This window comes from Miniopterus natalensis, chromosome 9, assembly GCF_054644295.1.
Source record: "Miniopterus natalensis isolate mMinNat1 chromosome 9, mMinNat1.hap1, whole genome shotgun sequence".
In the NCBI taxonomy this organism is placed as follows: domain Eukaryota; kingdom Metazoa; phylum Chordata; class Mammalia; order Chiroptera; family Miniopteridae; genus Miniopterus; species Miniopterus natalensis.
Window position 1 is genome coordinate 20,601,948 of NC_142089.1, and position 26,699 is coordinate 20,628,646.

Genomic DNA, 26,699 nt, shown 5'->3' on the forward strand with positions numbered 1-26,699 from the left:
AAGGTAAACCTGGAGCTGAGTCTCCGTCACTTAGGAGAAAGCCTGGCATGGGTTTGAATTGTCATTTGTACAACTAGGAAACAGGCTGTTGTGTAGAGGGCTCTGCACAGCCACCTTTGCTTTTCTAGGGCTGCTGGGAGCTGCTTTGAGACTCCTCAAAGACCCTTGAGTCTATATATAGGGAAATATTGGCTGGGCCCAGGATAGGAGCTATAGGGGGGAGGATTAAAGGCCATACACAGCCCTTTTTCCTGCCCCTGTTTGCCTCCTAGAGGAGCATCACCGACCTGATGCATTTAGCTGTGTAAACAAGCAACCCTGGTAAGAAGCAGCTGGCCCCTTTCACTGACTGACCCCAGGAACCTACCCCTGCTTGCATGGGTGGGCAGTTGGATTCTGAAACCATGGGATTGATGACTTGTAGTTTTTAAAATTCTTTCTCATTCATTCTTTCATTGGATGCCTCCTCTCATGAGATCATCAGAGAAGGGATTGTTTGAGATGTAGGTTGTGTTTTTTCTACTCTGCCACACTGTCTCCTTTAAGATGGGAGATACAGGACGGGAGACTGGATTCTGGTCCTGATTTTTCCACTAAGTGGCTTAAGGCCATGAGCAACTCTTTTACTCTTTGTCTTGCTGTCTGTTCTTGGTTGGGGGTGGGGTGGGGTGGGAAGGGAAGAGCTGGAGCCTTAGCTATGTATTTGAATGTTGCTTTTTCTGTTTGCTCCCTGACAGACTTTCACGTTTTGACGTGATTGGCATTTTTAAACCCATCCTTTGAGAGATGGTGTACTAAATAATATGGAGTTACTTAAAGTTCCTAAGCCTGTTTCCTCATTTGCATAGTGGAGGGTGGTAATGATAGGGTAGTTGTTAGGATTAAATGAGCTAATGCATGTATAAGGCTTTCAGTGCTCAGTGAAGATTTTATCATCATCATCATTATAATGCCCAGGCTCCTGCCTTAGCGTTCCTAAGGCACCCAACTGAACACTCTTGGATCTGAATCAGGAGTGTCTTTGGAGTGGGGAACAGGGAGGAGAACCAAAAAGGAGCAAAAGGTGGGTCGGGATATAGGTTTGAGAAAGTAACAGTTAGGGGTGGGTACAGAGACGATGCTCTGGCATTGATGGCAGTATTCTTTCCTTTCAGCATGATGACCGTGAAGGTGAAGGCAGTGAGAAGTGGGGGGGCCGGGGCCGGGGCCGAGGAGCCTTTCCCCGGGGTCGAGGCAGGTTCATGTTCCGGAAATCCAGCACCAGCCCCAAATGGGCCCACGACAAGTTCAGTGGGGAAGAAGGGGAGATTGAAGATGACGAGAGTGGGACAGAGAACCGAGAAGAGAAGGACAATTTACAGCCCACCACTGAGTAGGGGCCACTCTGACGGGAGCTCCTACCCAGGGGGGAGAGGCGCTGGGAAGATGGCTGGTGAAGAACTAAACAGGAGCCCCAAGAAGATTCTGAAAATCCCCTCCCACCCCCCACCAGCCATGCCGAATCCTATAGCCGAAAGCATCCCTGACGGTGTCCCACTGGACAGGTGGCCGGCCGAGGAGGAGCCTGGGGTCAGGCCCAGTTCTTGAGCAGAACACAGCACATTGGGCTTTAGCTGTGTTTCTGATTTGTTGTTGGTGTGTGGGGTGGGGGCTGGGGTAGGGAGGGGAGAGCGATACTTGGATTTTGGTTTGTTTCCTATTAGAAACCAGTTTTGTTCTTAATTTCATTTCATTTGGAGCTAAGAGGACTAATTTGATGATTTTTAATTTCTTCTCCCTTTTCCTGGTTTTTAAAGCCCTCCTTTTTTTAGGCATATGTAGTAACATTAGCAGAAAGATTTAATTTGGACAACTTTGATTCTTAAAAGAGAAAACAAAGCATGTGAATAAACATTGAAGTGTTCACCTCAGTTTGGGACCAAACTGCTTGGATCTTTGTAAAAATTGGTTTTGTATGTCGAGGAGGAGTTCCAGGCCTTTCTGACCACCTTGTGTTCCCCTTTTCTTCGTAGCCATGTATCACATGGTATTGCTCCTAACCATACCCCATGTGCCCCCTCCCCCAATATTTTCTGATTTCTTCTGGGATGGGCTTCCCATGCTCCACCAGCAGCTCCAGTATCCCAACTTTCTAGTCCTGCTGATCTCTCAGCAACAGCGGTGGAAACTGGATGGCGGTTTCTGGTCTGTTTTCTAAGAAACTTCTGAATTCTATTATCTTTACAAATATAAGATGAGAAAATAATTTTTTCAATATTTTTTATTAATCTTTTTATAAAATGAAAAGAAACTCCTATGATCGATTAAGGAAGGTGGTTATGGCTGGGTGGTTTGTGGGGTTTTCTTTTTTTCTTTTTCCTCCCCCTTTTTAACCTTAAGCTTTAAGTTGAAGCATTCTCAGATGTTTGGGGCAGGGGAGGAGCATCCTCTTAAAATGGGTCCTTGTGCTTGCCTTCTGGGAGGGCGGTCCTGAGCAGGTGAATCATATGGCACTTATGCATATGGTATATGTGGACTGCACCCACTTCTCCCCCCCCCCCCAACCTTTGCCTCTTGGGTTGTGCTACTTTTCTCCTTACTTTGCTACATTTCTATAGTTAAGTTGGTTTTACTTGATTCATGTTTAAGGGAAAAAAATGAAAACACCGTGCTTAAAGATTTGTTTCAACTCCTCCTGCAAATAAAAATAAACGAAGTGGCAGATGTAAATGGGCTCTGGTCATTGTCACCCTGAGTGTGTGTGTGTTGGGGGGGGGGGTGTATATCTCCCATAGTAGCTTCAGGAAACCTGAAATATAAAAAGTCTGGGGACGGGGCTCAGACTATTGCCCAACCCCATCCTCACCAGTACCACACACAACTTGTTTTGGGAGGAGCCCCAGCCATCGTTCCGCTGGCTTATGACTGCATTCCCATCCCAATGGTTTTGCTTTATCCTGTACCTTGGACACCCCAGGAGAACAAGGTGTTTTCACTGTGGTGTGTCATGCATGAGCAAGGACTTTGGCTTCCAAGGTGGTGGGGCTGGGGCCAAGGGGTGTGGATAACAGACAGCCTTCTGTGCTCTCCACTGAGCAGGAAGATTACCTGAAAGCCTAGCCCACGGGATGGGCACTAGGTGCACTAGGTGGGCCTAGACCTTCCGCCCTTGCCAGCTCCAGGCTGGCTGTAGCCAGCAGCAGCACTGAAAGCTAAAGTTCCTTCCTGCCTTCCGCTCCAGAATCTGGAGGTGTTTTCTGAAACCAAACTGAGACCGTCTTTGCCCTCTTCCACTTCCCGTAGAGGGGTACACGGGTGCCCAGGAGGGATAATACGCCTCCCAGGGAAAGCTGAGTATACCAGCAGTAGCTTTGTGCCCACCGGAGCAACCATCCCTTTCCACCCAGCTCCCGCCTTGGAGCGGTTCCTACCTGCAGGGGGCGCCCCACCCTGGTATGTGCCTCTCCCACCTTTTCCCCTGAAGCTAAAGGCTTACCAGTAGGGAGAGGATAGGCCGGGAAAGCTCTGCGGGTGGGTGGGAGCCTCAGGGCCAAGGTTGGGAGGACCGGAGGCAGCTAGACTGAAAATTCAGGTAACTAGGCAGGCAAGAGCAGGTGGGGGAGCTGTGATCTCAGAATTGGTCGGAGACCTTGGATTCCTCACCCCCGGGGTTGGGGGCCGAACCTGCTGAGCCGGGCCGCCTCTCCCACACCCACTCTCAGCACCTGGAGCGGGACCTAGCCTATCCGCCTGTGTCTCCGCCTCCTTTGCTTCACCGTCCGGTCCTAGCCTATCCAGGCCCAGTGCTCGGCTGCCCGCGGGATCGCACTATCTTCCCTGCCCGGCTCTGGAAGGCGCCCCGGAAACTATGGGTACGTGCAGAGGGTTTGGGGTGGCCTCTCTACACACCGTGTGGAACACAACAAAAGCCTACACCACGACCCACTTTTCTGCTGTCCTCCACCCCGAGTCCTGGACTCGCACCATGGCCAGGTGGCCCTGACTGGGCCCTTCTGGGCCGCGCTTCCGCCCGCAGAGGTGCTGGTCCTGGCCGGATACCGCGCGCAGAAGGAGAGCGAGCTGAGTCTGGCTCCCGGGGACGTGGTCCGACAGGTGTGCAAGGGACCCACACGGGGCTGGCTGCGTGGAGAGCTGGGGGCACATTGTGGCTTCTTCCCCGAGCGCCTGGTGCAGGTGAGGCCGGGCCGGGGGTCGACTTGGCGGCGCGAGGGGTCTCAGCCCTCACCCGCGGGAGCTGAGAGCCCCCTGCCCCGGGCCCTCATTTCCAGGAGATCCCTGAGACTTTGCGCTGCGCGGGAGAGGCGCCGCGACCACGCTGTGCGCGCAGCCGAGGTAAGAGCCTGGCGGGCGGGCGCCGTGAGGGGGAGGCGGGCGCGGGCGCCGCTGTTCTGCGGGCCCCTACTCGCCCCGCCGGCGCCTCTGTGGGCGGAGCCGCGGTGCCGCTGGGCGGCCTGTGATTCGCTCTAGAGCACAATGCTCCGCCCTGGGCGGGGCCGGGCGGTTCAGCCGCCGGCGCTGCCTTCCCCTCGCACTTCCCCAGCTCAAGGGACTGGCGCGCCCGGCTGCAGCGGCCTCGTTCGCGTCCCATCCCAGGTCGCCCTGCCAAATCTCCGAGCCCCCAAAGATGGTGCAAAGTGAACTTCAACTACAGCCCGGAGCAGGCGGACGAGTTGAAGCTGCAAGCTGGAGACATTGTGGAAGTGATAAAGGAGGTGAGGGGATGAGGGGATGCAAGGATTTGGGGGAGATGATGGAGCATGTCCCCGGGTGAGGGGAGATGAGTGAAGTGAGGGTGTGGGCGATGGGAAAGCGAGGGAGCAAGGATGGACGGGGTCACTGGGCAGAACTGGGGCAGAACCAAGAGAGTATGATTTCTGGAGAGACCCTTGGGGCAGAACCAGATGCCCCTGCGTCCTCCCCCTTCCCCAGATTGAGGACGGCTGGTGGCTGGGAAAGAAGAATGGGCAGCTGGGAGCCTTCCCATCCAACTTTGTGGAGTTGCTGAACAGTGGGCCCCCAAGTGAGACCTGGACCCTGTGACCCCGTGAGACCCTGTGATCAGACTCTGCAATCTCCAATGACCCTCCCAGTGGCCGGAGCCTGTGATCCACACATCTTGACCCTGTGACCCCTCTGACCTCTTCTATGATCTAACCTGGGGATTAGCATCTTCCCTAACCCCCCTTTCCCTCACCAGGCCTTGATAACCCAGACATGCCTTCAATCAGCCCTGATCCCCAGCAGCCTCCCAAGGTAAACTGGGTGGAGTGGGCACAGAGGTGGTGTTCCTCCTGCAGCATTGGGGGGGGGGGCTTGGAGGTTCAGCTTGCCCTTCCCTCTCCCTGCTCTCACTAGCTGAGCACCCTGGCCTGTCACAGCCCTCCAGACTACCTGCGGACAGGTGAGCACCCAGCCAAATAACCCTTGGGCAGCCCTTCCCAGAGCCACTTTGACTGCAGAGTGGGGACCCAGCTAGGCTGTTGGCAGAGGGGGCTGCAGACTGGGGAGCGGAGTTGGCTTCAGAGGACTGACCTCCCCTTAGCCTGCCTCCCTGAGACCTACAGGGTCCTGTTTGACTACCAGCCCGAGGCCCCAGATGAGCTGGCACTGCGGAGGGGAGACGAGGTGAAAGTCCTGAGGAAGGTATGAGAAGCAGGGGCGGGGAGGGTGCGGGGAAGGGCCTGTTGAGAAGGGGCGGGGGCCGGGAGCAAGGAGCTTGGGGACCTGGCTCACCTCCCCACAGCATCTTTCTCTCCCAGATTACAGAGGATGAGGGCTGGTGGGAAGGAGAGTCTCAAGGTAGAAGAGGAGTGTTCCCAGACAACTTTGTGCTCCCACCACCTCCAGTGAGTATGGAGCCAGACACCGGGGGGCTGGCGGGTGGGGGGCAGAGGGGGAACAGACAGGCTACTCTGGACAAAGTTGGAGATCATGGTGCTCTCTGGACACAGGTGGAGAGTCACCCCTAAAGGAGGGTGGACCTGGAAATGTGGGGGCTTCTCTTCAGATTCTGATACTTCTTTTCTGCACAGATGAAGAAGCTGGTCCCACGAAAATTATCGCCTCGAGAATCAGGTGGGTACCCTGGAAACCTGGGATTGCCAGTGGGGGTTGCCTGAGAGACCCATCAGCCCAGTTGCCCATAAACTCCCACAGGTCCCCAGTGGTCCAGCACACCCACTTAGGAGCTATGTCCTGGTGGGTTATGGTTATGATAGGAATGTAGCTGGGTCAGTGTTTGTATATATGTCAATATGTTCATGTTTCTCGGTGTGTCTTGGAATTGCAGCTATCAGTATGTTTAGATTTGTTTCATTTTGTAAGAAAATTGATATCTGGGTCTCGAGACTTTATGTATGTGCATGTGCCTTATAAGTGTTTATATGAGTAGCTCTGTATATGTGTCTGTGGGGATGTGTGTCTTTTTTTTTATCTTTTAATGTACTATTTCACACATGCCAAAAATATATGTAACATATGTGTTTTAAAACTTCACGGAAATCCATGGTCTGTCAGTGAAACCCAAGACCTAGAACATCGCCATTAGTCTGTGCTCCTGCTCTTCCCAGCTCTGCTTCCCTCACACTGAAAGTAACCGCGGTCCTGAATTTTGTGTTTGTAGTTCTCATGAGTTTTTAAGTTGATTTACATGTGTATGTGCCTAAACAAGATATCAATTAATTTATTTTTGCTTCTTTTTGAGCTTTATAAAAATGGTATCATATGTTTATAGTCTCTGGAACTTGCTGTTTCCAATCAACATTATGTTTCTAAGATTGATCTATGTAGTTCATTTCTTTTTCTCTGCTGTATAATATTGCCACAGTTTATGTACCTGGTCTCTTCCTGGTGCTGGACATTTTCACTGTTTCTAGTTTTTACTATTACAGATAGAGCTGCTGTGAATATTCATGTGCCTTTCTTCTGGTATATAGGTATAATTGCTTCTCTAGGATATGATTTTGGGAGCAGTACTGCTAAATTATAGGGTATATGACTGTTCAACTTTTATGAGATAAAGTGAGATTGGTTTCTAAAGTGATTATATTCTTCAGCACTTCACATCTGTGTATAAGAGAGCTTATTGATCCAACTCCTCTTCAACAGTTGGTATTATTAGATTTCATTATTTTTGTGAATCTAGTAGGTACAAAATACCATTTCTTTGTGGACTTAGTTTACATTTTCCTACTTAGTAATAATTTTTAGAGTTCTTTCTATATTCTGACTATCAATCCTTTATGGGTTATACATGTTACAGATATTTTTCTCTCAGTTTGTGGCTTGTCTTCTCTTTTTCTTAATTTTAATGCAAACACATCAATCTTTTATTTAATGGTTAGCAGGTTTTCTTTTTGTTTAAAAAAATCCTTTATGCCCCAAATTCAGAGAGAGAGTTATTAAAGTGCTGCTTTTTATTTTTAAGTGCTTTCATCTATGTAGCATTGATTTTAAAGGGTGATCCAATTATACCTTTTTCCATATGGACAATCAGTACCAACATCATTTATTATTTTCTGCATGTGACTTTTATACAACTTTTGTAAGATTTATTCCTAGATACCTCATAATTTTTATTGTCTTTTAAAAAATTAGATATCCTTCTGTTTATTATAGAAACATAGAAATACATTGATATTTCTATATTGATTTTATAGCCAGCCATGGTGGTAACTGTTTATTTCCAACAAATTTATCTATAGATTATTAGTAAGTTTTCTATGAAGACAGTAATGTCATCGGTGAGCAATGATAATAGCTCTATCTTTTCCATCCCTTATACCTTTTATTTACTTATTTATTTATTGATTTTCAGGGGGAGGGAGAGATAGATAGAAACATCAATGATGAGAGAGTCACTGATCGGCTGCCTCTTGCATGCCCCCTGCTGGGGGTCAAGCCTGAAACCTGGGCATGTGCCCTGACCTGGAATCGAACCTCGATGTCCTGGATCATAGGCCCATGATCAACCACTGAGCCACACCAGCTGGGCTTTTCTTTACACCTTTTAATTTTTTGTTTAATTAGAGAGGCTAGGATCTTAGTACAATACTGAATAGTAGTGATGCTGAACATCACTAACATGTTTCTGATTTTATTTATTTATTTATTAAAAAATATATCTTTATTGATTTCAGAGAGAGGAAGGGAGAGGGGGAGAGAGAGAGAGAAACATCAATGATGAGATTGTCATTGATCGGCTGCAGCCCGCAACCCGGGCATGTGCCCTGACCGCGAATCGAACCCCGATCTCCTGGATCCTAGGTTGATGCTCAACCTCTGAGCCACGCCTGGCTGTGCTGTTTCTGATTTTAAATGGAATGTTCCTGTTGAAATATTTTCCCATTTTTTCTTAATATTTTTGCATTTATTTTTACTGTCCTCATCTCTTTATCAGTATTATACTGGCCCCATAAATGAGTTAGGGAGTATGCATTTTGTTTCTTAATTATCTGATAGATGTTATATAAGATGAGAATCATCTTTCTGGAAAGCTAGTGAAATTCATCTGGCCCTGTGTTTTTTTTCCATCATGGGAAAAAACATTTAAATTTCTTTAATGGTTATGAACAAGTCTAGCTGAAATTCTCTCCTCTTTCTTTTCTTAAAACGATAGAAATGTAATCTCTCACATTTATGGAGGCTAGAAATTTGAATGGAGATGTTGCCATGGCCGTGTTGTCTGTGAAGGCTTAGGGGAAGAACGTTTCCCTGTCTCTCCTCAGCTCCTGGTAGTTGCTAGCAGTCCTTGGCTTGTAGATACATCGCTGCATTCTCTGTCTCTCTGCCTCTGTCTTTACATGGTCTTCTGCCCTGTGTGTGTCCAAGTTTTTCTCTTCTGATGACACCAGTAATTGGTTTAGGGTTCACCCTAATCCATTGTGACCTCATCTTAACTTGATTACATCAGCAAAGACCCCTTTACAGCTGCTCTTCGAATGGCTCCACCTTGGAACTGGGAGGGGAGGAAATCTCACACTTAGGAGACTTGCACAGACCACATTCTGTCCCCTTATCCCTAGTTAACAATGGTTGGCCAAAAATCTGCTTACAATTCTTGAATCCGTTTTAGTGACTTATATTTACTTAGTTACCCATTTAATTGATGTTTTCTAATTATTTGTGTAAAGCTTATAATTTTCTCTTATAATCTTTTTTTTAAAATATGTTTTTATTGATTTCAGAGGAGGGAGAGGGGGAGAGAGAGAGAAACATCAATGATGAGAGAATCTCTGACCGGCTGCCTCCTGCACGCCCCCTGCTGGGGAACCGAGCTCACAACCTGGGCACGTGCCCTGAGGGGGGTCAGGCCTTGACTTTCTGGTTCATAGGTGACACTCCGCCCCTGAGCCCGGCCAGCTGGATTCTTGTAATCTTTTAAGTCTCGCCTGTATCTGCAGTTATAGTCTCATTTCTAAGAATGTTTTTTTCCCCTCTGTTTTGTGTTGTTGTTCAGTCTCATCTGAGCTGTTAATATATTCAAGTACTTAAAACATTTTTTTCTAGTGTACCTTTTTATTGTGGTTTAAAAAATAGAAGGGAGAAAGAGACACACACATCGATGTGAGAGACACATTAATTGGTTGCCTCCTGCATGCGCCCCGACCAGGGCTGGGGATCGAGTCTGCAACCCATGCACGTGCCCTTGACTGGAACTGAACCCCAGACCCTTCAGTCCTCAGGCCAGTGCTCTAACCACTGAGCCAAACCGGCCAGGGCTCATGTTTAAGTGTATAGTTGTGTTAACTCTGTGCACATCGTTGTGCCACAAACAGATCTCTAGAAAGTACCTTTGTTTTTACTTTTTTTTGTTTGTTTTTACTCTAGTCTGTCAGTCTTTGCCTTTGGTGATAAATTGGTGAGTTTAGACTATATTAACCATAATTATATTTAACTTTACCATCTAAATTCAAAGTCTTAAGCTTCCTCTGAATAAAATCTCCCAATTATTATTGTTGAATTATTTCTTTCTCCTTTCAGTTGTCACTATTTGCTTTATGTATTTTGAGGCTTTGTTGTTAGACACAAATGTTGTTATACATTTGTTATTGTTATCTCTACCTCTTTATCATTATGACCTCTTCCTCTTTGTCTAGTAATTTTTCTTAAACTTTGCTTTGTGATATTAATATATGGTTACTACTCTGGTTACTATTTGTGTGGTATATCTTTTTCCAACCTTTATCATCAACCTATTAGTGTTTTTGAATCCTTTGTACACAATATGTAGTTGAATCTTCCTTTTTTTATTCAGTCTGACAATCTATGCCTTTTAATTGGGGTGTTTAGACCAGGAATTAGAAAATTATGGTTCATGGACCAAATCTGCCCTGCTACTCTTTTTTATTTTATTATTGATTTTAGAGAGAGAGAGAGAGAGAGACATTGATTGGTTGCTTCCCGCACGTGCCCCGACCAGGGCCAGGATTGAACTTGCAACCCAGGTACCTGTGACAGGGAATCGAACCCGTGACCCTTCAGTGTGCAAGCTGATGCTCTAACCAGTGAGCAACACCAGCCAGGGCGAAAGTTTTAAATTTTGATGAAGCCCCATTCATCTGTTTTTTTTCCTTTGGTTGCTTGTGGGTTTGGTATCATATCTATGAAATCAATGCCAAGTCCAAGGTTATACCCCAAATTGATCTGAGGTCCCTTCAACCATGACAGTGAACCTGCTGATCCTCAACCTGTCCCACATTCAGAAGCTCAATGTGGGCTGGGAAATGGGGGTAGGAGTCAGGTTGGAGGGAGGGGTAGGCAAGAACCCCACCAAGCATAAATGCTTCTCAGATTATTTTATGCCTTAGGTCAATTTCCAGCGCACTGAAACAGCTGCTTTGTCATTTCTGTCCAGCTTTATAGTTGTGTGGGGTGCGAATTTGTCCACCAACTCAGCCATAGTCAAGCCCTGCTTCTATTATCCATTCCTTTAAACATTGCTTTCAAATTTTTCACTCCTTGTCTCACTGTACTTCAGTTTACTAATTCTCTCTCTAGCTTTTTGGCTGTGTTTAATCTCCTGTCTAACTTATACATTGCATTTTATTTCAAGAGTGCTATTTTCATCTCTAGTAGTTTAGCTTTCTTTTTTTTCTTTTCACATCTGCCCGTTTATTTCTGATGGCTCCTTTATTTGAAGGCTTACCCTTTATTTCTTCAAATATTTTATACAGAGCTGTGTTGTGTGCTCTACCTGACAATTTCAGTATCTGCTCTGTGTTGTGTCTCCCGACTCTTGCTCTGTAGCCTGTCTTCTCATGTGTTTTATGATCTTTGTGTGCGAGCTCATGACTTGATCTCAATCTGTGGGAGTCCTGCATGCCTTAGTAGGGGAAAACGTCTTCCAGAGAGGACTGACTTCTACTTTTGGCTACTGACCCCAGGCTCAGTAGCCATAGTAGGGCTGCCTTCTCACCAGCATTCTGGCCCCAGTTGCTCCCTTTCTGTGGCCCTCTGCTACCTCCTTTAAGTTTAACAGTGCCCCAAGATTGTATCCTAAGCAGGGTATAATTGCTATCTAGTGGGAGAGGCCCACAGGGCACCTCATCAGTCATAAGACAGGAGGCAGAAGTCAAAGTTAACATTTTAACAGGAAACTTGACTTGGGGTGGTGAACACACTATACAATACACAGATGATGTATTACAGAATTGTACACCTGAAGTCTATATAGTTGTTTTATTAACTCATTAAAAAAACCCCAAACATTTGGCCCCAGTCATGTGGCTCAGTGGTTGAACGTCAACCTATGAACCAAGTGGTCATGGTTCAATTCTTGGTCAGGGCACACGCCCAGGTTGCAGCCTCAATCCCCAGCAGGGGGTGTGCAGGAGGCAGCCGATCAATGACTCTCTCTCATCATCAATGTTTCTATCTCTCCCTCTCCCTTCCTCTCTCTGAAATCAATAAAAACATAAAAATAAAATAAAAATAAACATTTTAACGAACTTCAACTATATGCCAAACACTCTTCTAAGCACCTTACATGGAGTAAGTCCCTCAAACTTCACAACTCTATAAGATGTGTACTGTTGTTATCCATGTTTTATGGATGAAGACATTGGGCCATAAAGAAGTTAAATTACCTACCCAAATTTTCACACACTGGCGAGTCCTAGAGCAGGAATTCAAAGCCTGGTGTCTGGTTGTAGGATCCATGCTCTTGCCCACCATGACAGGGCATCTGGGGATTTGCGTACGTATCTGTGTGATAATGCACGCGTGAGTAATCTTCGGCATGTGCGCATATGCTAGGGTGGCTGCTCGTGTGTCCATAGATGTGAATGTCACTGTGTGTGACAGCCTTCAGGTGTTCATTCTGGTGTCATCTCAGGGGACTTTTCTGACCACCCCTTTTAAAATTATACTTATCCTTCCTCAGTAATACTTCATAACTAACACACTACCCGTTTTACTTGTTTTGTTTGTGTCTGCTTCCCCGATAGAACATGAGCTCACGTGGGCTGCTGGGGGAAGAACACACCGTAGGCAAAAGGCGACTGCAGCCAAAGCCCAAGTTGGAGGCTACTGCAGTATTGCGGTCTAGGTGACGGTGGTGGTGACTTGACCTGGAGCACTTAGTGGTGGAGTTAGTGACAAGAGGTGGGTTTAGGACATGTTTTAAAGATAGAGCAGACAGGATTTACTGGTGAGTTGGGTGTGTGCAGCATAGGGTCTGAAAGAGGTCAAGGATCACTCATTTTGTCATATGAGCAAGTGGGCAAATGGGTGAGATGGGGACACTGGGAAAGGGGCAGATTCAGGGGGCAAGGAGGTTGGGAAGCAAGAGGTACATTTTGGTTATGTTGAGTGTGTGATGCCAGTTAGCTCTCTAAGTGCAAATAATGGGAGGACAGTTGAATATGAGTGTGGAGTTCAGGGAAGAGGAAGGAGCTGGAAATGGAAACGGAGTCGTTGGCTTGCTGGTGATCATTAAACCCGGGAGACTGGGTGAGATCTCTTAGAGAGTAAATGAGATGGAGAGACAAAGAAGTGTCAGGGAAGGTGGACTGGAAGGTGTTGCCGGGGTCCAGCACAGAGCTGAAGTCTGACCCAGTCATGGCATTGATCAGAGCAGGTCTTAGAAAAGCATGGATTAAAAAACTGGCGGTATTTGGAGCCATCTCTCCCACAGAACCACCTCTGACCACTCTTCGAGGTGCTCCCACAGTTGCCTGTGGCCATGCGGCCTGAGGGTGGTCAGCTTCCCCAGAGCTCCCAAGAGGCAGAGTCAAATATGATTCATCTCCTGCCCCTAATCCCTGTGCACAGCACAGGGCAGGGCAGCCGCTCTCAGATGGATAAGTGAGGACAAATGCACTCACCTCTGCCCTCCCAGCTCCCATTAAGGAACCAAAAAAGATGATGCCCAAGACAGCCCTCCCTACAGTCAAGAAGCTGATGACAGCTCATACTGGGCCCAGCAAAGCCAAGTGAGGAGCAGGGTGGGTGGGGGAAGGAGGAGTACAAAGAAAATGCCGTTCTTTGCCCCGCATGCCCTGGGTCTGATGCGGGTGTGTTTCAGGCCATCTCGGACACCCACTGGAGATGGTCAGAAGCGCCCCTCCCGAGACTCTGGTAAGTCAGGCTGCCTCCCTCAGTTGAGTGAGGACTGGGCGATAGGGGGGGAGACTGTGTCCTACTAGACCTGGACCCCTGACATTCTGCTCTCATAGGCTCCAGTGGCAGCCTCCTCAGTGGGGGTCCAAGCCACCCTGGCAGAAAGCGATCCAGAACCCTGGCTTCCCGGCAACGCCCTGCAGTTGGTCAGGTGGGAGACCTGAAATATGGGAGAGTGGGAGCTGGGGCAGAGTCTGCTTCCCAGGGGTATGGTGTGTGAGGGTGAAGGATCCCAGGCCAAGGGGAGCCCTCAGCTGAGTCCTTACCCCCTCACCGCAGGAGGAAGAGCAGAGAAGCCGAGCAAAGGCCCCCCCTGTGAATAAAACCTCTACTCTAGGCAAGACCCCTCCCCCACAGAAGACCCTGTCTCCACGTAAGGCCCCCACCCCAAAGAAGATCCCCACTCTAGAGGACAAGACCTCCAACCCAGATGGGGTCTTTTCTGTGTCTGAGGGCCCTGCTCTAGGTGTCCCACCTGAAGATGAAGCCCCTCACCCAAAGATGGCCCCTCCTGGGGATGAGGCCTCCACCCTAGAAAAGGCCTTGACCCAGGAACAGATGCTCTCTGAAGAGGCCTCTCTTGGGGACAACACTCAGCTTCATCCCTTACCGGAGGCAGCCCAGTCCAAGGGCAAGTCTTCATTGGTCGGTGAGGCTCATTCCCAAGAGGAGGTCCACATGCCAGAGGAACACCCCCTGGCTGAGACGGATAGTTCCACACTCCCATCTGAGGCTAAGCCAGGGTCCCTGCCTGCCCTTGAGAAGGCCCACCCCCCAGAAGAGCCCACCACCGTCCTGGAGGAGACACCTGTGAAAGATGACACTACCCCCGAAGAGGTAGCCCCTGCTCAAAAGAATCCACATCCTATCAAGCCTGCTCCAGACCATCAAGAGACTCCCACCGTCCATTCACTGGTGCCACAAAATCCCACAGACAGCAAAAGCGACACGGAGGATGTGAAGAGGCTAAAGGAAGAGGTGGAGTCTTTAAGGAGGGCCCTGGAGCTGATGGTGGTGCAGATGGAGTAAGTGGGGGAGGGCAAGGAGGGGGTGGGAAGGAGAAGGGCAGGGGGCGACTTGATGCCAGCCCTGGCCCACCCCTACCCCTCGCTCTCTTGCTGGCAGGAAAAAGCTGGCGGATGTCTGGGAGGAGCTGGAGAGCGAGAAGGAGAAGCGTCGGTTGCTGGAGGTGGGTGCAGTGCGGATCCCCGGCAGGGACGGGGCTACTGGCCGGCCCGCCCTGACGCCTTCTCCCAACTAGGTTCAGATGAAGCTGAGGACCCAGGAATCTCTGAGCCCAGGCTCCAGCCACACGCAGACGCAGACGCACTGAGGTGGGGCCCGGAGGGGTGTCTGCCTCCAGCCACCCACGTCCTTGCACACAACTTCGGGAAAGCCAAGAGAGTAAACTTTGCGGTGTATGCACACCACGCCTGCCCGGTCCGTGCGGGGGTGGGGCCCTCGCCGCGGGGCGGGGCCAGGGCCAGGCTGGCGCTCTGCATTCCTGGCAGTCTCTCCCTGGCACATCTGGCCAACATGTGGCTCTCATTACTGTTCCCAAGGCTTGCGCACGGCTATTTTTACCCACCGGATGGCGGGGGTTGGGGGGGCGCGTCTACTTCGGGCTCCAGCCGGCAGGAGGGGCCGGGCCCAGGCAGGGTCAGGCTTTGCCTGCGGCCGGAATCCGGAATCCAGAATCCAGCTGTGCGCCAGCGGCCCTGCTTTCGAATCCCCAGACCCCTCCCAGTTGGCCCCACTCTCCGCTCAGAAGGACTCACAGAAACGCACCTCAGCCCAGACTCAAACTCCACAGCTCAGCTCAGGCACACGTGGTTACACTGGGGCACCTTAGCGTCAAGGTCGGGCTTCCCAGGCCTGGGTATGTGTGTGTGTGTGTGTGTGTGTGTGTGTGTGTGTGTGTGTGTGTGACTGCAGTGATGCATGACCCTGGGCGTTTGCAGGGATGGGGGGACGTGTGCCAGGCGCATGCCTGTAAGGATTGCATCTGTGAGTGAGGAATTTGAGCGATACTTGTGTGTGAGACTGGTGACGTGGTGGAGTGTGTTTTTGCCGTCTGAGAAGTGAACGCAAGCAAGTGTGCTAAGGATGGAGTGATGGAGGTGGTCAGCCTGGTCAAGTCAAGGAGTCTAGTGGGGTCTCAGCCCTGGGGCCCTCTGCATGACAGGAGCCTGAGGAATGTTGGGGGCAGGGGTAACAGAGGGAGACTGAGTCACTAAGAACGCAGCTTTCATTGGTCACTTCACCTCTTAACCGTCCCCTGGAGCGGGGGTGGGGACCCTGTGTCCTGCCCTCCCCCCAGGGTTTCAGGCTGGACTGGGGAAGGGCGCCTCCCAAGAGGGCGGGGATTCACACCCAATAGCACCGTGGGAGTGTGGGGGTGGGGCCGGCTTAAGCCCGCAGGGGAAGGTCCCGCGACGGCTATGAGCTCGTGTGCACGTCCAGCGCCCGCAGCGCCCTGCTGTGGGAACGAGGCCCGGTCAGTAATAGTGCATGCGGCCCAGGGTGCCCGTGGCTGCGGGGCTGGGCCCCAGGGTGCCGGTGCCCAGCAGGTCGGGCTGCCCGGTGCGCCAGATCTCCCGCAGGATCCGTTCCCGCTCCTCCAGGCGCTGCGCCCGCTCCAGCTCCTCTGCGGACGTGAAGACGTTAACGCTCATGGGCCCGTCGGGCTCCGCGGACAGCTCCGGGCCAGGCAGTGTGTCGTCGGGGCCCAGCCGCGTCACCGTGTCCTCCTCGTCCTCGTCGTCGTCCTCCGCCTCTAGGGTGCTGTGGGGGTCCCGGCGCTGCGTGGGGGCCCGGGGCCGCGGGCGGGGCGCGCAGGAGATGCTGATGACTAGCAGGCACAGGGTTAGCAGCAGGCCAAAGCAGACACCCAGCACGAAGTAGAGGCCAAAGCTCTCGGGGTTAGCTGGAGGTCAGAGGCAGAAGTCACGGAGGGGCCCAGGTGGGTGGGAGTCATTGCATCTCGAAAAGACTCCAGGTTTTAAGTTCGGGGGGGGGGGCAAGGACAGTACTTCATACGTGAAGGACATTAGGTAGCCGCCATGGGGCGGGGGGGGGGGGGAGTGAGGGTTGGGGGTAATTGGCTGTGACTAGCTGTGGGGTGTGTGTGATTATAATGAAAGGAGTGGGGAGGGAAGGGGCGCAGTGGGGCCTCGGAGGGGCGGGGAGGGGTGCATGCCTCGGGCCACCCTCACCGCGGATGTGTGCGTAGGCCGCCAGGCTGTTGCTGAGCAACTCCATGTCTCTTCGGGGGGCATCCATGCTGCTGCGGGGGGCAGCTCCCTTGTCAGCCTGCGAGGCGAGCATGGTCAGATCCTAATCCCCAGTCCCCAAGCTGACCCTGACCCCATTTCCTCCTCGGAGCAGCTCCTCTCCCTGGAAGAGCAGCCCCAGGTTCCACGCAGGAAAGAGCGGCGTCCTGCCTCCGCTGCAGACTTGGGCCCTGCCTGGGGATCCTCCCCCTGCGCGCCGACACCCCTCCAACCTGGGGGTCAGGGAGTGGGCCGCAGGAGGCCCCGCCCCCTCGGGAGGTCCCCAAAAGAGGTCCCGTTTGAGCGTCCCGGGAGCGAGATGTTGGAGAAACGCGGATGCTTTCCGCTCGTCCCGGGCGGGCTCCGGGAGGGGAGGCCGACTCCCTTTCCCATCCCGCGCGTCCCCGGGGACCCACCGCCCCGCAGGCCCGGGTTTACTCACCGTCAGCGCCCGCTCCTCGGCGGGCCGGCCCCGGCGCCTCTGGCGGCCGCTCGGCGCACACCGGGCCCCGGCCGCTCCCGCCCCGTCGGGCCCCGGCCGCCCCGCGCGCTCGGCTCGGCTCCCAGGCCGCGGCAGCGCGGGCCGGACGCGGGCGAGGGACCGGCGGGCGGAAAGTTTCCTCGGAGGAAAGAGGAGGGACGGGGCGGGGCGGGCGGGGGAGGAGGGGAGGGAAAGGGCCGGCGGAGGAAGGGGAGAGGAGGGGGAGCGGCCGGCGGGCGTCTTCTCCCCCGCAGGAAACCGCAGGGGAGGCGGGTTCCAGGGACCCGCCCCCAGGCTAACAACAACAATAATAATAATGATGATGAGGATGGAGTTCTGCCTGGGAGTCGGGCAATGGGCTAAGTAAACCCTTTACAATGTTCTTTTATTTAATCCTTTTAAATAATCCTGTCATTCGCTGTCATTATCCCCACTTGGCAGGTAAGTAAACTGAGTCACGGATTGGAAAACTTGACCAAATGGTCAGGATCGGAACCCACTGCTCTCTGACCCTGTAGCCCGGCTGGGCTCTTAACCCTTGGTCTTCATCCCAGGAGGCTCCCTCCCCAGGGAAGACTGCCTGCTTTCCCCCAGCCCAGATGTCAGCGCTCCCCGAGACCCTCACCCACAATCTGAGGGAAGGGACTCTCCTCCCCTCCTCCCAGGGCCCAGGCGGTGAGTGTGTCCAGCTGCTGGAGCTCTGGTCAGCAGGGTTAATGAATGCTGGACTCAGGCTTCAAGCCAGGCCCAGGCCAGCCTTGCAGAACCCAGCCTGGGGCCTCTGAGGGCCCGTGTTCTGCACCAGAGTGCGTGGCAAAAATGCCTTTCCTTTCTGGCTAAACCTGCCCGTGCACATGCGTTTCCACATCGGCTCAGGGCTTATGCTGCAATGTGTGGTGTGATCAGTGTGTGGGCCCGGGTCGTCTTCCTGCCTAAACTCCTAGCCCCCCCTGTGGGCCCCCCTTCCTGTGCTAGGGCTGGGGTGAGGGGGAGGCCTTCTTGGCGGGAGCCTTAGAGAGGAGGAGGGAAGGAAGGGGGTGAGAGGAAATTGCAGACATAGCTGAAGGCGCTGCCTGAGGCCTGTGGGCCATTGACCCCCCTCTCTGTCCAGGCTGGAGACCCCCACTCCGGGTCCTGAGACTGGGTTCAAGCAGAGGGCAGATCTGGATGGAGAAAGGACTAGGACTGGCTCCCCTGGGCGTGGGAAAGGGACTCCTTTGTGTCTTTGTGGCTGTTTAGTCTGTTTTGTGAGCATGTGGCACTATTTCTGCCCATATCTGTATATTTGCGTGTCTATTTTCGTGTTGTATCTGCTTGAACATTTTTGTGGGGGTGTGTACGTCTGTATACCGCCGCTAGTCAACAAATGCTAACTGAGCACCCTGCCCAGCGTTTCCGATACTGGGGGTTCAGCAGTAAACACAACCTTTGTCTCATGGAGCTGCCACTAAGGTGGACAGACAGACAATATACGAAGAAGAGAATCTTGGTGCTGCTGAGTGCTCAGAGGCTGATGGAATCGGGAAATGTGATGGAGAACACCTGGGCAGCTCTCCAGCAGGACATCTGAGGTGAGGGCTAGATCCTGGGGGGCAGCCATGCCAGGATCTGGGGCTGAATGCCGGTCAGGAAGAAGGGCCAGGAAGAAGGGCGAGGCCCCTGAAGTAGAATGTCCTAGGGCACCTCCCGCAGGGGTGGAGAGGTGCGAGGGGGTGGTGGGGTGATCAGGAAGAGGCCATGGGCCCTATGGAGGAGCTTAGATGTGAGTGTCATGGGGAGCCCCAGGAGTTTTAACCAGGAGAGTGTCATGGTTCCGTGACGCACTTTGGAGAGGTCCCTGTAGGGGCTCAGCGTGGGATGGGCCACACAGGGCGAGAATGGAAGCAGAGCTGCGAGCAGGCTGGCAGCTGTCCAGGCCAGCAGTGGCAGAGGCTTGGGCCGGGATGGGCGGTGGAGGAGGTGAGACAGGATCCGATTCAGGCAGTGTTTTGAAGGGAGTGTCAACAGGACTTCCGGCGTGGGATTGGGACGCCAGGGAAAAAGGAATATACCACAGCTGCTTAGTATTGGGCCCACACACCTGAGGAAAGCTTAGGTGGGGAGCAGGTTTTGGGCAATCCCAAATTTCATTTGAGATAGATTTGAGATGTCCAGTAGCCATCCGAGTGGAGGTGTCAGGCAGGCAGGTGGAGGGAGCCCTGCGGCGTCTGGGCTGGAAATGTATGTGAGTCCTCAACGTCCAAGATGGACTGAACACCCCGGGAGGGGGTGAGGTCACCAGGGCGCAGGGAGAGAAGAGAAGGGTTCTGAAGCCTGAGCTCCGGAAGCCCCAGCATTGATGGGGTCTCATGGAGGAGGAATCAGCCAGGAGAGCCGAGTGACCAGGGAAGAAGACCTGGCCAGGACCAGGATGCCATCAGCCATGTTAAATTGAGCTGAGAGGGGAAGGTGAAGCCAGAATCTGAGCTCTGGCTGGGATATCGGTGGGTTCCCATGGTTGTGCCAACATGCTGAATGCCTGCCACTTATGTGAAGATTAGTGTTTCGGCCGTGCTTGTGTGACTGACCCTGCGTGTTGGGGGTGTGTGCCTCTGCATGGCACATACGTGTTTCTGTCTCTGTGTGTGCCTGCCTCTCTGCTGTGTGGCTGGGCTGTCGCAGGGAACAGGGAGGCCAGGAAGTGAGAGAATGGGGCTCAGACCTCAGACCGGGTGGTCGCAGGGAGCCGTGAGAAGTGGCTGATAGGACATGCGGTGCGCCAGCAAGGGAGGCGAGAGCTCACAGCTGACTTGGTTTGGGAGCCTGAACAACTCGGCCATGGAGAGAGAACCCATCTCCTCACTTCCTTTCCCATTTCAGGTAGCTGGGCGCCCATGGGCTTCTCTTTGAAGCTCTTCCTCCTGAGGACAGTGGAGACCAGGCAGTGGCTACAACTGATGGAAGCTTCTCAGTTCTTGTTCGACTTCTCAGGACCACAGGAGGCTGTTGATCACACACACCCTTCTGGCCCTTTCTCCTTCCTTTGCCTCAGGGGCTCACAATAAAAACTGGTGGAGAGCAATCTACGCTTTGCTGAATAAACCGACAGTTCTCACATGCGAGCTGCGTGCAGTTTTAGGTGCCGAGGATACAAGTGAGAGGGACAGCCCCTGCCCGCATGTGGCTCGCTGTCTGGGTATTGCCTGGCACGTGTCGGTGCTTAGGAGATACTGGGCTGGCGCAGAACAGAGGCTGATCGGGTGGGTTCACGAGGGAGGCTGAATGTGGAGCTAAGGCCAGGGCGGCGGCTGGAAGAGCCCGAGAAAGGCAGTGCTGGGCTGGGAGGGAGGCCCCTTCTGGCGGTGCATCCAGGACAGGTAAGATGTGGGCTCGATGAAATGGGCAAAATTCCTATCGATTTGGGACCTCTCCAGGATGACGAGGAGCCACGTGGATGCCTGGGTAGGTGTGGGGCTGTGGGGTGAAGGGGATAAGGGGCCTGGGGGGTCTGGTCTGAAGTATCTGCAGAGAACCAGGGCCTTCTCACATCTTGGCGAGGTGCCACCCCCTTTGGCTGTGTGGACAGTGACTGGGACATCCTCCTGCATGGGTCTCTGCTCTTTTTGTGACCTGGGCCTGTGTGGGTTCCTGAACACAAAGGTAAGTGTGCCTGGGCCTGGTAGTGTGCCTGGAGAGGGGAGGGGCCAGACTACCTCTAGCTTCACTGTTTCAGTGCTCAATCTGCAAAGTCTAAATTTAAGCAAAGGAAGGAAGGAAAGAAGAAAGGAAGGAAGCTTCTTGGCTTCCTATGGAGGGGAGGGAAGGAGCCGGTGATTCAGGAAAGGGCCTGGCCTGGCCCTTATTACGCCAGCTGCCCCGGATGGGCATGTAGGCACATGGGTGGTCTCTGTCTGGCTAAGTTCTCTCCACCTCCAATGGGGGTTTGGCAGGGAGAGAGGATCAGTACTCTGCAAGCAGCTGCCGCTCTGGGATACCTTCTTCCTGCACAGGTCCCTGGCTGAGCCAAGCCAAGCAGGGACTTCCCTCTTGGGGACTGAGGGGAAGCTGGACCAAGCCGGTCATGGAGAATGCTGAGTAGTTCTGGTCCCCTCCCCCACTCAAGACAGAGAAGGCGTGTGGCCAGCTGGCTGCCCAGGTGTGTGGGGGGGCGCCTATCCGGAGCACCTGGTGGTAGAGCCCAGCGCTGCAGGAATCCTGCCCTGCCTGCTGGGACGGGAGGGAGGCCCGGCTGGTGGGACACGGAGACGGCAGGTGAGGAGGGCAAGAACGGCAGACAGTACAGGCCACGGTGGCTCCAGATCAGGAAGTTTTATTGCTGACATGCAGGAAGAGTCCCCATGTAGTACAAAAATATGTCTTTATACAAATTTTTTTGTGACTTTTTCTGTTTTGTTTTGTTTCTTTACAATTGGACTTCTCTCAGCGTGTGACAGTCAGTGAGGGCAGACCCAACCTCCTCTCAGTTGCTTCGCTATAAATTAATCAGACACATGGGCTGACCCCGGAAGGGACCTCCGTCTGACAGGGCTCTGCAGACCTGTAGGATATTGCTTTGAAAAGGAGAAAGACCACACATGGCAAGCAGGCCTGGAGGGTCTGGGCAGGCTGCTGGGCAAGGGGCACAGCTGAGCCCCTCACAGGAGGGCAGCCACAGGGCTGGGGTCCCTCGGCTGGACTGTATTTCTACTCCCTTAGGAGACTTCTTTTTGAAATAAATATAGAAAAGAGGGCATCCCCCGACCCCATAGCACGACACCCTGGCTCTCAGCGGCCAGACAGCTAGCTGACAGGCAGAGCTTGGTGCTCAAGGGGAGTAAGTGCTGGGCTCAGGTGGGCTCCCTCAGACCCACTGAGGCAGAGGCACGAGGCGCCCAAGTGCTGGGAGGGGGGGATGGGGAGGAAGGGGCATGGGTGGCCCTGCTACTGCTGGCAAGAGGTGGCCCCATTTTTTCCAGATGGGGAAACTGAGGCACAAGGAGGTTTGGGAACTTGTCCAAGTCACTCACAGTGAGTCAGCTTTTGGGGAGGGGCAGCTCACACTGGGAAACAAGGTCACACAGACCTTGGTCACCTTCCCACTGTGGAGCAAGGGCAGGCAGGAAGAGCCTAGGGGCCCAGGGCTGCCTGGAGGGGAACACTTGGCCTTTCCAAGGGGGTCTGGTGGGGGGCTGGGGGAAGGTCTTTGCTTGGCACTGGGCAGGGCCAAGTCCAGTGAGGGAGCGTGGGAGGGGGGCATTCTGGTGAGAACAGCATTTCTGGCAAGAAGGGCATCCACTTCAAAATCTCGGCTCAAAAAGGGCAGCAGGGCTGTTCTCAAGCCAGATGGGACCCCAGTTCCCACAATTCTTCCCAAGAGCCCTGCAGCCCATGGAGGACCTGGCCGGAGTCTGCTGGGAGAGACACCACATCTATTATGAGGCAGGGCAGGGGAGTGATGTCCCCACCATTCTCTGAACAGAGAGGGGTGTGGGGAGCGAGAGGGCGCGCAAGCAGGGCCACCTGTCCAAGGCTGGACCAGCATGCCCTGCCCGGCCCGACCACCAGGCACCCTTTCACATCGATGTTGGTGTTACCTCGGTACCCGCTGAGGGCGGAGAAGGAAACCAGGGTTAATGCGAGTGTACAGCACCTCAGAGAAGCGACTGAGATGGGAGAAAGAACCAAGTCCAGAAAGGCCTCCCCATCACCAGAAGCAAGGAGGGACTGGTGGGCTGGAGGTGGAGAGGGGCCGGCAAGAAGGGGCTTCTGAGCCTGGGGTAAGGAGGGGCCCATCTGAGGGCTGTGGACGCCCTGCTGTCTAGCCAGGCTGGGGTAGGGAGTGGCCCTGGGCAGAGCCACCTGGTGATGGGAGAGAAGTTGGTTTCAGTATAAAAATAAATATATTTGAGTTCCACTTAAGATGAGGTGAAGGTTTTCCAAAGCTTGGACTGAGGGGCCTGGGGTCAGAAGGGGAGGAAAACTGACCATGGGAGGGGCCTGGGAGAGCGGCGGGGAGTGGGCATTCGTTTGAGAGCCAGCAGAGAGCTGCACTTTCAGCTTATTTGGACTGTGGGGGGCAGCTGCCCGGGGCAGGTGGCTGGGTGGGCTCCCTCCTCCTCCCTCTCACTCAGTCCAGAGACAGCATGGTTAAAGAGACAGAGGTAGATTAAAACGTCATGATTAAAAGCAGATTAGTCATCTAGGCTTCTCAGATTAAAAAACCAAACAATCAAGCAATCATTCCAAAAGGTAGCTTCGTGGTACCTCTGCTGACCCCATGTGTGACCTGGGCTGTCCCTGGCTGTCCCCGTGGCAGCCTGGGAGAGAGTTCGGCACTCCAGGGCCCAGCCCCAAAGCAGGACATCGGCCGGGGGGGCCAGGAAGAGGTGGCGGGTGGTGCTGGTACCCCTGCCTGAGGCTGCTATTTCCGCAGGCAGCGCTGTGCCAAGATGGCTGCGTCCAAGGGGTTCATGGGCTGTGCGTCGTGGCCCAGCCGGCGCACCAGTGGTGCACTGCCGAACTGCCGCTTGGGCACCCAGCTCCGGGCCTCGTGTATGGAGCTCTTCTCCTCAGCCAGCAGCAGCTGCTGCCGCATATAGTTCTCAAACTCGTACTGGGAACACTCCTCTGTCACCTTCGCCTGTGAGGCACAGAGGGAGAGAGAGAGAGACCAGAGTGGCCAGATGGAGAGAGAAGAGCAGGGGAGTGAGTGTTAGGTCGATCCAGAGGCTCCCTCCCCAGACACCTCACCCTTGGACCCGACCTAGCCGGTGCCAGTGTGTACGGGTCCCTGAAGCCCCCAGCCAACCTGAACCTCACCTTGGCCACCCTGGGTGTTGTTGCTTCAGCTGAAGTAGACCTGGGATCTGAGCCAGATCCCTCACTTCCTAACTCACTGACCTTGGGAGAGGTCACATGACCTCCGAAGCCTTAGCTTCCTTGCCTGCGAAGTGGAGCAGTAATCTCCCCTCAGAGAGGTTATCGAGACCCCTGGGGGACCAGTGCAGGGCACGTGTTATAAAAGAGGCCCTAGCCTGGCAGGCGTGGCTCAGCGGTTGAGCACCGACCTATGATTCAGGAGATCACGGTTCAATTCCCAGGCAGGCACATGCCTGGGTTGTGGGCTCAATCCCTAGTAGGGGGTGTGCAGGAGGCAGCCGATCAATGACTCTCTCATCATTGATATTAATAGCTTTCTCTCTCTGAAATCAATAAAGACATTAAAAAAAAAAAAAAAGAGGCCCAGGGCTGGGGTACTCAGCACTTGGGCAACCATGTTTCTTTATCCTGCCCCAAACTGAGCCTCGTGGAGTGGCTCAGGCAGATAGTGACACACTGAAGTGGTGGGTCCCTGTGTTACTCAGTTGAGGGGAAAAGCAGGGCTATGGACTCAGACTTGGGTTCTTGATCCAGCTCACTACTTCCAAGCTGTGGGACTGGGAACCCTATTTCTGAGACGAGGATAAGAACATTCGCCTCACGGGACTGAATGAGAGGTGCTCCTTACACGCCAGCGACCATTCTTAGCTGCTGAACAGTCCTGGGATGGCTGGGAGCTGGGGGTAGGGCCTGGGACTCTTCTCAAGGGCCGGGAGGCTCTGCTGTGGTCCCAGGCTGGTGTCTCCTGGTCCTCCCTACCTGGTGCTTGCTGTGGATCTCCAGGGCCGGCCGAGAGGGACCACGGCATCCCTCCCAGGGGGCCTGGCCCAGCTCTGCCCTCCAGGGGGCACCCTAAGATCATCCAGTAGCTGCTGCCTAGTACTGAGGTCTCTGCCCTCACTCTGGGTCCAGAACTTTCTCCAGTGCGGGAAACAAGGGAAAAGAGAAAACTGGGAGAAAATGAATCATCTGGAAAATGAAAAGCAGGAAGGTTGAGCCCTGTGAGTCAGAGGGGCAGAGAATGTGACTGTTTAAAGGGCTAACCCGTGGCAGAGCGCGTGGGCAGGAAGAGGAAGCTGGGAGAGGGCCAGGCTGGGCCACTGGGAGGCTCCCTGCTGGGGGGCCTCCACCTCAGTTGCCCTCTCGGGCCACAGACCCACCAGCTGAGCCAGATACACGGCAGGTCCCAGGCAGCATAGGGCGAGGACTCAGGCCTCCCTTTCCCACTCCAAAAGCTGGGGACAAAGCTGAGAAGGCCCTGAGGCCTGCTGGGAGCTGCCACCTCTGTCCCTGCCCCACCTGTCTTCCCTGGAGCCTGGTCCCTCAGGACTTGGGTAACGGCCTGCCTGCCCTTCCACACTCACCTCCTGGGAGCTGTCTGCGTTGCTCATTTGGTCGTCGATGTCAGGAACCACTTGCAGAGGCCCACTCAGGGATGACAGGGATTGCCTGCAGGGGAGGCAGGCAGGTCAGCTCGGCTCCAAGCAGCCCCCAGCCCCTGCTCCCCGGGAAGGCCAGGTCCCCACTGCTGTAAGACGTGGGCTGCGTCCCAGCTCAGCCCCTTCCTGACATGATCAATACTGCTTCTCCAAGCCTCTTATCCAATAATGGGGACAATTTCTACCCCACAGGCTGTGTGTGGTAAGAACTCAATGAGATAATGCCCCTCCATCACTGGCATCGACTGGCAGGCAGGAGGTGCTAGACCCCAGTGCTGCCGGGACCCTCCCAATCTTGCCTGTGGGGAAAACCTGAAATTTGACTCTGCCTGGCAGAAAAACAGGCCCAACCTCAGACTCCTTTCCTGGCAAGATGGGCAGAGCCCAGCCCTGCTCCAGCCCACTCACCACGATGCGATGATGGCACTGAGCGCCTCCAGGACATCACCAGCGGCCAGGCGCTGCTGGGGGTCGAGGACCAGCAGTTTCCGGATGAGGCACACGGTGCTCTCAGAAACCCGCCCATCCCTGATGCAAGAGAGGGAGAGGGAGAAGGCTCAGGTGGGGTGGGCTGGTGCTGGGTGTCCGGCCCAGGACTCCAGGACTCACTGTGTTGTTTCTGCCCCTTGAGAATAAACAACTGGGCCTCCCTGCCCTCCCCACGAGGCGGACTCACTCAGGGATGGTGTACTCAGCAGCCTTGATCTTGCGGAAGAGCTCCTGCGGGATGCTGTCGTAGAAGGGGAACTGGCCATAGAGCATGGTGAAGAGCACCACGCCCAGGGCCCACATGTCGCTCGGCTTGCCGCGATATGGCCGGCCTGTGGGCACAGACACACGCACACTGAGCACGGGGTGGGAGAGAGGACAGCCTGGGACTCCCTCAGCTTACCAGCTACCTGCTTGAAATCCTATCCGTGGGACCCCTCCACCTTGCCAGCCTCACTTCTGGTCCCCTGTCCCCCTTCCTCCCAGAGCAAGCCAAGCCGGCTCAGTCCTGGGAGCTTTCGCCCATGTCGGTCCCTCCCC

General features: G+C 53.6%; 4 protein-coding genes and 1 long non-coding RNA gene across 8 annotated transcripts in view; 3 read left to right on the forward strand and 2 right to left on the reverse strand.

Moving 5' to 3' along the window:
- Positions 1 to 2,709, forward strand: part of THRAP3 (thyroid hormone receptor associated protein 3) — a 48,613-nt gene extending 45,904 nt beyond the window's left edge. For all 4 annotated transcript variants that reach the window (XM_016218468.2, XM_016218478.2, XM_016218488.2 and 1 more), the window contains one exon: positions 1,155 to 2,709. In XM_016218468.2, the coding sequence (XP_016073954.1) occupies positions 1,155 to 1,376 (222 nt within the window). In that variant the 3' untranslated portion in view covers positions 1,377 to 2,709. The remainder of the gene's footprint in view (positions 1 to 1,154) is intronic.
- MNMIP1 (manchette microtubule inner protein 1) lies at positions 1,426 to 16,588 on the forward strand. Its single transcript, XM_087820570.1, has 17 exons — positions 1,426 to 1,569; positions 3,769 to 4,173; positions 4,269 to 4,332; positions 4,594 to 4,712; positions 4,930 to 5,020; positions 5,198 to 5,253; positions 5,356 to 5,401; positions 5,543 to 5,643; positions 5,760 to 5,846; positions 6,033 to 6,075; positions 13,340 to 13,433; positions 13,526 to 13,578; positions 13,677 to 13,771; positions 13,900 to 14,645; positions 14,746 to 14,809; positions 14,882 to 14,954; positions 16,245 to 16,588. The coding sequence occupies exons 1-16, from the start codon at positions 1,426 to 1,428 to the stop codon at positions 14,951 to 14,953; spliced, it is 2,280 nt and encodes a 759-aa protein (XP_087676696.1). The 3' UTR covers position 14,954; positions 16,245 to 16,588.
- On the reverse strand, positions 15,851 to 17,024 carry EVA1B (eva-1 homolog B). The gene is made up of 2 exons (XM_087820312.1): positions 16,836 to 17,024; positions 15,851 to 16,546 (listed from the first exon to the last, which is right to left on the reverse strand). Exons 1-2 carry the CDS (start codon positions 16,945 to 16,947, stop codon positions 16,119 to 16,121), a joined length of 540 nt encoding a protein of 179 aa, XP_087676438.1. The 5' UTR covers positions 16,948 to 17,024; the 3' UTR covers positions 15,851 to 16,118.
- A 603-nt stretch (positions 17,025 to 17,627) lies between these two features.
- Positions 17,628 to 20,434, forward strand: LOC107541442 (uncharacterized). Its single transcript, XR_001603617.2, has 2 exons — positions 17,628 to 18,944; positions 20,233 to 20,434. It is a non-coding gene; the product is annotated as an uncharacterized LOC107541442 (long non-coding RNA).
- A 1,232-nt stretch (positions 20,435 to 21,666) lies between these two features.
- STK40 (serine/threonine kinase 40) overlaps positions 21,667 to 26,699 on the reverse strand; it is a 37,907-nt gene continuing 32,874 nt past the window's right edge. The window contains exons 8-11 of the mRNA XM_016218511.2: positions 26,347 to 26,491; positions 26,079 to 26,198; positions 25,596 to 25,680; positions 21,667 to 23,992 (exon numbers count right to left, since the gene is read on the reverse strand). Coding sequence (XP_016073997.1) covers positions 23,774 to 23,992; positions 25,596 to 25,680; positions 26,079 to 26,198; positions 26,347 to 26,491 — 569 coding nt within the window. The 3' untranslated portion in view covers positions 21,667 to 23,773. The remainder of the gene's footprint in view (positions 23,993 to 25,595; positions 25,681 to 26,078; positions 26,199 to 26,346; positions 26,492 to 26,699) is intronic.